Below are 12,812 nucleotides of genomic sequence, written 5' to 3' on the forward strand. Positions count from 1 at the left end.
AGGGAGGGCAGTGATGACGATGGAGGGAGTACGGTGATGACGATGGAGGGAGTGCGGTGATGACGATGGAGGGAGGGTGTGGTGATAGTGATGGAGTGGGAGCACGGTGGTAGTCAAGGGGGAATGCTGAAGGGAGCCTGTGATACTGATAAACAATTAATGGTGATGTTTTCCATTGTTCCTTTCTCCCCACCATGTTTCCAGCCATGGACAAGCCCCTGGGCGTGCGGGTTCTGAACATGACTCCCACAGAAGCCGTGCTCGAATGGATTGCACCTCAGGCCACAGTGGAAAACTATGTTATCTTCTTAACACAAAACCAGCGTAGGTGTTAAACAATGGAGTTCAGATTGCATGTAATCTCTTTATCATAGTATTCTGTGTATTCACCACCAACCCCCACCCCTCCCTCTATCCAATTTAAAGACTCTCGCTAAATTCTGGTCTTCTTCCTGGACCCTGTGCACTTTCAGTGTGTGCTCACTGTATCCTCAATTTCCTCTGAATAAGATCTTGCAGTACCTTGAGCTGTTCATACTGTGCCCCATGCTGGACCGTGCTGTATGTGTGCTCTCTCTCTATATGTCTCTGCTGCTTCATGCTGACTGCTGGATAATCTGCTTTCAGTTCTAGTTGTTGCTAACACTGTCCATGCTGATGGAGAGATGACACGGTACCAGCTCAGCGGACTCCAGCCGTTCACGAATTACTCCGTCACCATCTACGCTGTCAGAGATTTCCTGACCAGTGTCTCAGCCTCCACCAACTTTCTTACTCGTACGTAGCCCCTTCACATAACCCAGGGATGTTCAAGCCAAGTGTGAAGCAGTCACAGACACAGTCACAAACACAGCAGAGTGGGCAAGGTATATACAGGGAGTTTGTTTCTAGATGTGGTCACTCCACAGCTTCAGAGTATGCAGGGAGAGAGGGAATGGGGGAGAAGCAGGCAGTCCAAAAGGATCAGGCAGCTAGTAGAGGAGTCCCCTGAGTGTACCCCACTCTCCAACCAGGATTCAGTTCAGAATCCTGATGGGATTGATGGTTCATCTGGGGAGCGCAGCCAGAGCCAAGCCCATGGCACCACGAGTGGCTCAGCTGTCTGGGGGTGGGGAGGGGGCACAAGGAAGACTGGAAGAGCGATAGTGAGAGGGGATTCGAGAGCAAGAGCAATCAATAGCTGTTTCTGCAGCTGCAGATGGGAATCGAGAACGGTGTATTGTCTCCCTGGTGCCAGGGTCAAGGCTGTCACTGAGCAGTTGCAGAGCACCCTGAGGGGAGAGGGGGAACAATCAGCAGTCGTGATCCACATCGGTCCCAGTGACAGAGAGAGAAAAGGGATGTGGTCCTGCAGTCAGAATTTAGGGAGATCGGCAGGGAATTAGCAGCAGGAGCTCAAAAGGAGGAATCTCCAGATTACACCCAGTGCCGCACACAAGTGAGAATAGGAACAGGAGGATAAGAGAGGTGAATGTGGGACTGGAGAGAGAGTCCACAGGGAGGGCTTTAGATTTTTGGGACATTAGGACTGGCTCTGGGGGAGTTGGGACCTGGACAGACTGGATGGGTTGCTTCTGAACAGAGCTGGGACTAAGTTCCTTGTGCTAGTACTGTTGGAGAGGGTTTAAACTAACTTTTCACACGCAAGCCTCCATTGGTAAGTGCATTGACTGTAGGAGTTGGGACATTACGTTGTACAAGACATTAGTGAGGCCAGTTTGGAATACTGTGTACAATTCTAGTTGCCCTGCTCTAGGAAGGATGTTGATGGGCTTGAAAGGATGCAGAAAAAGTTTACAAGGATGTTGCTGGGACTGAAGAGTTTGAGCTGTAGGGAGAGGCTGAATGGGCTGAGACTTTTTTCCTTGGAGCATGAGAGGCTGAGGGGTGACCTTACAGAGGTTTATAAAATCATAACGGCCATAGATAAGGTGAATAGCCAAGGTCTTTGTCCTAGGGTAGGGGAGGCCAAAACTAGAGGGCATAGGTTTAAGGTGAGAGAGGAAGATTTAGAAAGGACCTGAGGGGCAACTTTTTTACACAGAGAGTGGTGCGTGTATGGAAGAAGCTGCCAGAGGAAGTGGTGGAAGCAGGTACAATTACAACATTTAAAAGGCATCTGGATGGATACATGAATAGGAAAGGTTTACAGGGATGTGGGCCAAACTCAGGCAAATGGGACAAGATCATTTAGGATACCTGGCTGAGTTGGGTCAAAGGGTCTTTTTTTTCCATGCTGTATGACTGTGACTCTATGACTTGGCAGTGCTATGGGAACCAGGGAATATCAGAGATGAGCTCCAAGGTCCACAGAATCCTGGGAGAGATAGCTAGCAGCAGAAAAAGGAATAGTAACTTATTAGGCACGGTCAGAGTGAGGGAGAGAGTAATAAAATCTAAATCAGGGTCACGGTGCATGTATGGGACTGCACAGAATCTGGGGAATTAGATTGGGGAGTTACAGACACAGATTGCCAGGTGGAAATCTGATGTTGTGGCTCCCACAGAGGCTGGGCTCAAAGAAGAGCAGGACTTGGTGTTAAATATTCCTGGATACAAGGCGTTCAGGAAGGATAGGACAGGGAGAGCAGTTGCCGGTTTATTAGCGATGGTATTGACGTGGTGGAAGAGGATATTCCTGATCTAGGACAGAAGTGATATGGCTACAGCTTAATGAGTAAAAATAGATGCAATTACATAGGTCATTAACTAAGGGAATTGATGTAGAGGAACAAATTTGAAATGAGCTTTCAGAAAGGTACAAATATCATTGTTTTAATGTCAGACTTTAATTTACTGAGTGACAGTGTGAGGGAGCTGCATTAACATCAGTGGAGATACAATCAGTAACACAGCGCACAGGTTAGAGGGGTTACTGAGTGACAGTGTAAGGAAGCTGGATTAACATCATTAGAGATGCAGATAATGGATAATGAGGGTGTACACGAGGGAGTAATGGGGTTGTACATGGGGGAATGATAAGGGAGTATGTGTGGAGAGATTAATTGAGGATGTACAAGGGCAAGTGAAGGCGGTGTATGAGGGGGAGTGAAAGGTGTGTATGGGGGTAGTGAAGGGAATTCAGTGGGGGCAGGTACGGGTGGGAGTGAAGTGGGTGTTGGGTGGGGGCATGAAAGGGCTAAACAGCGGGAGATTGTGACTGAGTGTATAGATTATCGCCTTCGCTTTCTGGCAGACTGGGCCAGATAAGAGGCTGTCTGGTCACTGTTGCCTTTTCCTAACCTGTCTCTGTCTCTCTGTCTCTCTCTCGCTCTCACTGTCCCTCTCTCTCTCGCTATCTGTCTCTCTCTGCCCCTTTTTCTCTGCCCATCTTTGTTTCTCCCTCTATTTCTCTCACTGTTCCTGTTTTCCCTCTCTCTCTCTCTTTCACTGTCTCCCTCTTACTCTCTCTGTCTCCGTCCCTCTCTGTCTTTCTCTCTCCCTGTCCCTCTCTCGCTCTCTCTCACACCCACTGTCTCTCTGTCTCCTGTCCCTCTCTCTTTCTGTCTCTCTCTCCACCCCGGCCCCCAATCTCTCTGTCACCCCTCATCCCTCTCTCTGCCTCTCACTCTCATCCCCTGTCCCTCTCTCTCACATCCCTCTCTCTGTCCCTCTCACTCACTCTCTCTCTCTCTTTCCCCCCTGTCCCTTCCCCTGTCCCTTTTTCTCTCTTTCTCTCAATCTCTCCCTTTCCCTGTCTCACCCTGGCCCTCTCTCTCTCTCTTTCTATCTTTCCCTCTGTCCCTCTCTCTCTCTGTGTTGCTGTCACAGCTCTGGATCCTCCTCGAAACCTGACGGTGAGTGAGGTGACTCGGCGCAGTGCTCTCATTTCCTGGTTACCTCCTGTGGCTGACATTGAGAACTACGTGCTGGTGTACAAGGACCACAGTGGGCAGCAGAAGGTAGATGCAAGAGGGATTTCTTTTCTGTAATCGGTACTGAACAGGCCACACCATATGGGAAATATCTGATCACCCAGACAAGACAATGATCCAAAACTATGGATATGTGCGCGTGTGCGTATGGGTATGCACGTGTGTAATTGTGACTACATGTGTGTGAGACTGTGCATGTGTGTTTGTGTGAGAGAGATGGTGTAATTGTGAGTGTGTGTGTGATTGTGACAGTGTGTGACGTTTGTGTGAGATAAAGACTGCATAATTGTGACTGTGTGTGTGTGAGAGACTATATGTGTGACTATGTGCACAGATGACAGTGTGCCTGTGCAAGAAAGAGACAAAGTGTGTGTCTGTGTGTGTGTGAGAGAGAGACAGAGAGACAGTGAGAAAAAGAAGTGGGCAATGGTGATTGGTGATTCAATAGTTAGGGAAACAGACAGGCATTTCTGTGGCTGTACACATGACTCCAGAATGGTGTGTGGCCCTGGTACCAGGATCCAGGATGTCACAGAGCGACAGCACGTCATCCTTCTGGGGGAGGGTGAAGAACCAGAAGGTACAGACTCTGTTGGCACCACCAATGACATGGGTAGAAAGGGGCATGAGGCGCTGCAGGGGAAACTGAGGAAACTGGGCAAGAGACTGAAAAGTAGTCCCTGGAAGGTCATCATTCTCAGGATCACTTCCAGTGCAACATACTGGTGAGAACCAAAAGGGGAAGACTGAGTGAATGAACACATGGCTGGGAAAGTAGGGCAGGAGGGAGTGGCTGAGATCGCTGAGACATATAGAGTGGTTCTGGAAGAGGTGGGCCCTGTCCAAGGGAAGTGGGTGGGGAGGGGGATTGGTGGTCACATCTTAGGAGGACCAGGAATAATATCCTCACAGGGAGATTTGCCAGTGACCATTTGGGATAGTTTAAACCAGCCTGATGAGGGAATGGGAACCTGTGAGGAGGTAGAATCAGGACAAAGCTGTTTATGAGAAGTAGAAAAGCTGCAAATGAAAGCAGAAACCAGCAGAAACAAATGCCATTGTCCAGAAGTGTCAAAATTCAGAGTTAAAACCATCACATCAAGTTGGAGTGACACAGCATTTGCAACAAGGTGGCCCAATGAGAAATAAACAGCTTTGATCTCATTTCCAATTCAGAGACATGGCTGCAGGGTGACCAGGTTTGGGAGCTGAATATTAAAGGATGTTCAATATTCAGGAAAGACAGGCATAAAGAAAACAAAAGGTAGGATTCTGCTGTTAGTAAATCAGTACATTAGTGAGAGAGCGGATCCTAGATTGGAAAACTATGAAGTAGAATTTGTTTGGGTGGAGCTAAGAAACTGCAATAGGCAGCAAACACTGGTAGCTGTGTTAATAGGCCTCCAAACACTAGTGGTGACGTGGAGCACAGTTAAATCATTAAGTTAGAAATATATGTAACAAGGGGGAAAAGGTAATAATATGGGATTTAATCTTTAAACAGATTAGGTGGATGGCATGAACACCAAATCTGTGCAATGTCGATGAGATGCTTTTCTACAGCAGTGTCCATCATGGGAACAGGTTAATGTAGATTTGCTATTATGCAATGAGAAAGGGCCAATTAATCATCATACTGTAAAAGAATCTTTGTAGGGAGGAGTGACCATAATACATTGGAATTTTTCATCCAGGTTGAAGGAGATGTAGTTCAGTCTGAAAGTAGGTTCCTCAATCTAAGCCACAGGATTTATAAAAGTATGAGGGATAGGTTGGCTGTTGTGGGCAGGAAAAATTGTATTGAAAGCTATGATATTAGACAGATAATTATTGGCTAATATTTTAAAAAATAATAAATGGTTTACTATGAATAGGCAATCCTTTATGGCACAAGATGTCAACAGGAAAAGTGAATGAATTTTGATTAAAGATTATATGAAATCAAAGGAGAAGGCTTATAAAGTTGCCAAAAAATAGGAAACCTCATGATAGGGGGCATTTCTGATTTCAGAAAAGGTAGATCAAGAAACTAATAAAAATAATGTGAGAATAGAATATAAAGGTAAACTGTCAAGATGCATAAATGATGATAAAGATGCCGAGTCATCTGGACTTGAAATGTTAGCTTGCTTTGTCTCCATGGATTCTGCCTGACCTGCTGTGACCTACAGCATATTTTGTTTTCAGCATAAATAGAGAGTTGTTTTGAATCTGAAAAAGGAAAACTTCAACATTACAGACAGAAACAGGAGAACTTACAATAGAAAATAGAAAAATGGCAGAGAAATTAAATAAGTACTTTGTCTGGATCTGACACTTTTTTGGCAATGAGTGAGTTATTTGAAGGGATTCTCGCTGTGAGGGTCAACAGGATTTCTCTTCATACTTTGCCAAACTTATCTCATTAGCTACTTACCTGCCCCTATGGTGTCCCTCACACCTGATTCTAGCTCCATATTACCATGCGCCATTCCTGGAACAACTGGCCACTCAGCGGACATCCCCTGAAAGACCAGCATCCCTTGTAACTGTGTCATCTTTAAAAGGCTGCTGTCCACCCAGACAAGTGTTAGCAATCCTTGTTCCTCATTGGCAATGTCATGGCACAGCACCCACAAAGTATGTTGACATGGTTGACACTGAACATTCCCTCTGAGCTGTCTGCACACACAACATTCCATGCACGGCAATCCATGTGCCAACATGCGTTGCAGCATTGACTTGTCGTTCTCAAAACTGCTGCCGTGCAAGGACCTCAGAATTCTGCGCAAAAGAAATAAAAATTACCAGAAGCGCTAACCCTCCATCACACGTTCTCATGTATGTTAAGCCTCATCGCACATTCCCAGTCTCTAGGTCTTGTCACTGTTTAACCAGTGAACCACACAGTTTACCTGCCCTGAGCTATATTCTGTCTTAATACCTAGTCTACATCATAGAATCCCCTACAGTGTTGAAAGAGGCCATTGAGTCTACACCGATCTTCTGCAGAGCATCCCAAACCCAGCCCACTCGTCCCTGTAACCCTGCATTTCCCATGGCCAATCCACCCAGCCTGCACATCTTTGGACTGTGGGAGGAAACCCACGCAGACATGGGGAGAATGTGCAAATTCCACACAGACAGTTGCCCGAGGGTGGAATCAAGCCCAGGTTCTTGGCGCTGTGAGGCAGCAGTGCTAACCACTGAGCCACCATGCTGCTCATGTCACCACTATCCTGTGTCCCTCGTGCCATATTATTCCCACATCCTGTCATCGTCCAGTGAGAATAAATCACATATGGGCGAGCAATCGGACAATTCCAACCATGAGCTTTTATTTTCAGTCAGCAAAAGTGAACACAGAGAAAATTAATTCAGGCTTCAGTTCACTCTCACAATGCAACCCAATTGTTGGCATCATGATCAATGACTATTGGGCAGTCTATGATGGCCTGCTGCTCATCGACTGGCACCAGGATTCAGTCAGCTCATGTCTGGCCTGCAGAGCCCGATACAGCTGAGCTCTGTAATGGACAAGGAGAGCTTCCTCCTCTCCTCCTCTGCCTCCTCCTCCTCCTCCTCATCCTCCACTTTCTTGGACAACTGCTCCTGCTCCCCTATTTCCTCATCACCTCATTGCCTACTCCGACGGTGTACAGTCTAGCATACCACGATGGTGCAGCACATTCTGTCTGGACTAGATTGGAGGGAATCCCAGCCCAGTCCATATGGTGGAACCACACTGTCAGCAGCCCCATCATCTGTTCCAACACTTCCCTGGTCACAGTGTGAGCACTAACCTGATGAAGTGACTAACACATTACTGCACATCAAAGAGGGAGTGTGTGCTGCATTCTAACCTGCTTCCCATCCTAGACCCACATAGGCTGGGACCTCTGTCACTGAATTCAGTGCAGTCTATCATGACACACAATAGAGTGATGATTCCCCCCAAGCACTCCCTCTGCTGAGCGATGAAATGTTTCCAAATGAACCACAGCTGGAGTTTGCAAACCCATGTTTCATTTTTTGGAACCTGCAAAGTCCTCGCGTCCAGCAGACATGGATCCTGCACTCATGCCCATCAACGTGGCACTGCCTCTTCCCACCCTGGACATTGCACCAGCCATTTTCCACTTAGACAATAGCAGGCAATGGCAGGGGCCACAGTTCAAGATGAACATCATTAGCAGTAGGTTCTGTCACCTTCTGGTCACCAGGTTCTCCTCTCCTCCCCAACCCCAGGGTCTCTTATGTCCTCCCTGCCCCCGAACCCTAATATTGCACCCTAGTGATGCTGACCCTGCTCTCTGACACTGTTCCACATTCCCCTGAATGATCGATGGGCGAACCCCAGAACTGTATTCCTCCCCAGACCATTGACTAACTTCGATGAGCTGCCCCTGGGTACAGAGCCATACAGCACAGAAACAGACCCTTCGGTCCAACCAGTCTATGCCGACCATAATCCAAAACTAAACTAGCCCCACCTGTGTGTGGTTAGCCCATGTCCCTCCAAATATTTCTTATTCATGTACTTATCCAATGTCTTTTTAACGTTGTAACTGTACCATATCGACCACTTCTTCTGGAAGTTCATTCAACACACAAACCACTCTCTGTTTAAAAAAAGTTGCCTCTCATGTTTTTTTTAAATCTTTCTCCTCTCACTTTAAAAATATAATCCCTAGTCTTGAATTCCCCCAGTAGAGCCCTGAATGCTGTGTTGGCAGCTCCTGGACACTCGATCCATGATTCACCGAACTGCTGCTGCTCGTCTGGCACGACTGATCACTGCCCCCAGCTCAGACTACATTTGGGCAGGACCCCAGCCCATTGGGTAACTAGCCGTGGCTCAGACCCTCAATGATGTGTAAAGTATGCCAGTGACTGACAGCGCTAGTGACCGGCCACGCCAGTGACCGACAGCGCCAGTGGCTGGCCGTGTCAGTGACCGACGGTGGCTGGCAGTGCCAGGATTCCATGATGGACAGTCCAATTCCCGACCACCCCCCTCCCCTCCAATGCCTGCTGCTAACTGGACTAGCTCTTAACCAGCTTGTGACGGGACCGTTTGGTTGAATAGAGAGGTGGTATTTCCTGTGCAGGTAGCTGGCACACTCTGTTGGTGCTAGATTGATGACTAAGTGTGTGCCACATGCTGAGATGTTTCTCACTCCACCCTGGATAGACCCCCACTGACAAGCAGCCTGTCTGTGGGCTTGTGCTAAACAGCACCTCAATAAGGCAGGCTTGGCAGCCTTTCACACCGGCTGAAGGCCAGGACTGACAAAGCACAGCAGGACAAGGCAGGGGGTACCCAGTTAGGGTATGAAAAGAGATGCACCCTCTATTGATCAGTGAGCTGGGTCCATTACTGTGCACATGCCCCTGCAGTGGTGTTCCAATGAGAAGTATCAGTGCGCCCTGCAGGTCTCTAATCCAGAGTAACCTGCCAGTGAGGTACCAGCAAGGGGTTAGCAAATGCTGGACATTCGCTGATGAAGAGTGAGCACGGTGTGTGCCTGTGGACCGTGCTCTGAGATGCTGTTTGGTGCTGGGTGATATGGAGGTTCCTCACATTCAGCTGAAATCAGCAGGAAGCCACTCTGACTTCCAGCTGTAAGTTTCTCTGTTCAGCATGTTTGTTAAGATAGGAAGCAAATTCACGAGGTGGGTCTGTATCCTTAATAAGGCACCAACAAGCAATAAACCCCCCTTAAATGTCATCTCACCACTCAGCGAGTACATAAAAGAAATAGCGAGCTGCTCCTGACATTGAACCCTCTGGGTTCTCGAGTGATTCTGCCACAAATCTCACCATAGCCTACATCCCTCCAACCCCTGTAAGGTTCCACCCTCTGCCTCTGTCTTCACAGAGGAAGATTCCCAGAGAAAGCTCCCAGAAAGAAGAGCTGCAAGGGCTGAGAGGAATGAATAGGCCATGTTTGCAGCCAACATCAACCACATGGTGGCACACCGTACACACAGGCACAAAATCAGAGGGTTGTACAAACTAGCACCCGGTAACAATGCATATTATACATAAATGTAACCATGGTCTTCTGGAAATCTAAATACACTACATTCACTAATTCCCTTTATGCAGACCACATGTTATCTCTTATCAAAACTCAATAAATTAGTTAACCATGACCTTTCTTTCAGAAAATCATATTGGCTCTGCCTGACTAACGTGAACATATCTAAACCCATGACTCCCGCATTTCTGAAGAAGGGCCCTGACCCGAAACATCAACTTTCCTGCTCCTCTGATGCTGCCTGGCCTGCTGTGTTCCTCCAGCTACATACTGTGTTACATCTTTAAAAGTAGCTTCTAACATTTTTCCCTTGAAAGATATTAAGCTAACCGGCCTGCAGTTCCATGCTTTCTGTCTTGACTCTCTTAACTGCCCTCTGGGCAATTAGGGGATGGGCAATAAATGGTGATCTAGCTAGCTACAACCACGTCGCACGGATGCTCATCACGTTCACACGGGTCATCAAACACCTATCGGCTCCAGTCCCATTTTCCAGCACTTCACCTTGTCTGCTATGATGCTTCAAGGGATCAGCTAACTACTTCTTAAATGTTATGCAGAGTCCCACCTTGAGCTTACTTTCGGACAGTGTGTTCCAGAAACCCATCATGCTCTGGGTGAAAACATTCTTCCGTAAACAAAGAACCAAGGAGTTGCATTCACTATTTTCCAATCTGATGAAATATTTCCCTGAACCAGGGAGATTTGGAAAATTAAAAGCTATCCCAGCAGTCTTTAAGATCCTTGACGTTGATCAGAACCCAGGCACTTGTCAGCTCCTAGTCCCGACAGTTTATACTGTACCACTTGTCTGGTGCCTGGGATTATCTTGGATCGCTCCCTCCCTTTCTTTTCCTGGTTTATGACTGTTTCAGGGATGTTGCTAATATCCACTACAGTGAAGACCGATACAAAACTGATAGATTCAACAGATGAAATGGCCTCTCCTGTGCCATGGTGACAGAATGATTTGAATATCCTGGTACATGAATCATAGAACATTTTATGCAGTTACAGCAAGCGATTAGGAAGGCAAATGCAATGTCGATAGTTATTTTGGGAGGTGGTGGTGTAGTGGTCTTTTCATTGGACTAGTAATTCTATATTAACCCTGCCTAATACTCTGGGGGACTGGGTTCAAATCCCTCTGTAGCAAATAACGAAATAAGACATTTTTAATATCTGCAATTAAACAGCAACCACGAATTCTTGAAAAAACCCATCAAGTTCATTTATTTGTTAACAGGATGAGGACGTCACTGGCCAAGCAGCATTTATTGCTCATCCCTAATTGCCCAGAGGGCAGCTGAGAGTCAACCACATTGCTGTGGGTCTGGAGTCACATGTAGGCCAGACCAGGTAAGGATGGCAGCTTCCTTCCTTAAAGGACATTAGTGTACCAGATGGGTATTTTTCCCTCAACAATGGATTCGTGGTCATCATCAGATTCTTAATTCCAGATATTTTTATTGAATTCAAATTCCACATCTGCCATGGCAGGATCTCCAGAATGTTTTCATCTCTGGATTAACAATCTAGCGATAATACCACAAGGCCATTGCCTCACCTAGGTTCACTAATGTCCTTTAGGGAAGGAAATCTGCCTTCGTCACCTGGTCTGGCCTACATGTGACTCCAGATCCTCAGCAAAATGTGGTTGACTCTTAACTGCCCACTGGGCAACTAGGGGATGGGCAATATATGCTGATCTGTCTAGCAACAGCCACATCCCATGGATGAACGAAAATTTTTAAAAATTGTGAAGGAGATGGAATATAAAAATACAGGTATTCTGGCATTGCATTGGAGTGCTGTGCACAATTTTGTTTCTTTACTTAAGGAGAGATGCACATGCATTGGAGGCTTAAGAGGATTCATACCAACTGAGTTGCTTGCAGTTTGGAAGAATGAGAGGTGATATTATTGAAAAGTATAAGATTGCAGGGCAGTCCAGAACAAGGGAACCCAGTTGCAGAATAAGGGCTGTCCTATCTAAGATGAAGATGAGGACGAATTTCTTCTCTGAGAGTCAATTCACTTCTCCAGGGAGTAGGGTCCTTGAATATGGGCAGTGAACAGGTCCCACCCTTGAGTCTGTTTGCAAGTTGATTTGTATGCTAGGCAGAACACAATGCGGGACAACATACAATAGCTGTTGGTCAGTACAAGAAATGTTCACATTTGATCTTTAAAATTAACATGAGTAAATCCCTGGATGGGGTTGTGTTTGTAAGGACAAGCGTTTGCAAAAGAGACATTTGTAAATCAGGGATCCACTGTATATTTAAGGCTGACGTAGGCAGTTTTTATCGCTAAGGAATGCAAACATGATGCAGCTGTAGACATGACAGTGGAATTAGGGCCAAGACTGAGTAAGCTACGATCTTATTAAACAAGGGAGCAGCCTCAAAAGACTGAATAGTCCATCATTGCTCCTATTTCTTATGATCAGACATGTTTCAAAAACTATCAACCTCTGGTGTGGAATGTTAATGAAGAGCATCTCTTGTTTTTCTCAATGGGCCAGAGACCCTTTGGTTCTCATTTCTTTGGGTGAAGGCATTCCTAATTCCTGAAACTGGCCTGGCTGTCACTGTACTGCCCCTGTTCCTCCGCCCCCATCATCCTACCCCATCTTCTACTGCAGTGTTCCTGCTGCCTGCCTCATTCTGTGTGTGTGTGTGTGTGTGTGTGTGTGTGTGTGTGTGTGTGTGTGTGTGTGTGTGTGTGTGTCTGTCTGTCTGTCTGTCTGTCTGTCTGTGTTTGTGTGTGTGTAAGAGAGTGTGTGTGTGTGTGTGTGTCTGTCTTTGCGTGTGTGTGTAGGAGAGTGTGTGTGTTTGTCTGTGTGTCTTTGTATGTGTGTGTGTAGGAGAGTGTGTGTGTTTGTCTGTCTGTCTTTGTGTATGTGTGTGTG

At 46.7% G+C, this 12,812-nt stretch overlaps 1 protein-coding gene across 1 annotated transcript in view; it reads left to right on the plus strand.

Annotated features, from left to right (window-relative positions):
• tnr (tenascin R (restrictin, janusin)) overlaps positions 1–12,812 on the plus strand; it is an 80,974-nt gene that overhangs the window by 41,614 nt on the left and 26,548 nt on the right. The window contains exons 13-15 of the mRNA XM_048602144.1: positions 205–324; positions 634–777; positions 3,772–3,902. Coding sequence (XP_048458101.1) covers positions 205–324; positions 634–777; positions 3,772–3,902 — 395 coding nt within the window. The remainder of the gene's footprint in view (positions 1–204; positions 325–633; positions 778–3,771; positions 3,903–12,812) is intronic.

The sequence above is a fragment of the Rhincodon typus genome, chromosome 10, assembly GCF_021869965.1.
Source record: "Rhincodon typus isolate 14 chromosome 10, sRhiTyp1.1, whole genome shotgun sequence".
Lineage (NCBI taxonomy): Eukaryota > Metazoa > Chordata > Chondrichthyes > Orectolobiformes > Rhincodontidae > Rhincodon > Rhincodon typus.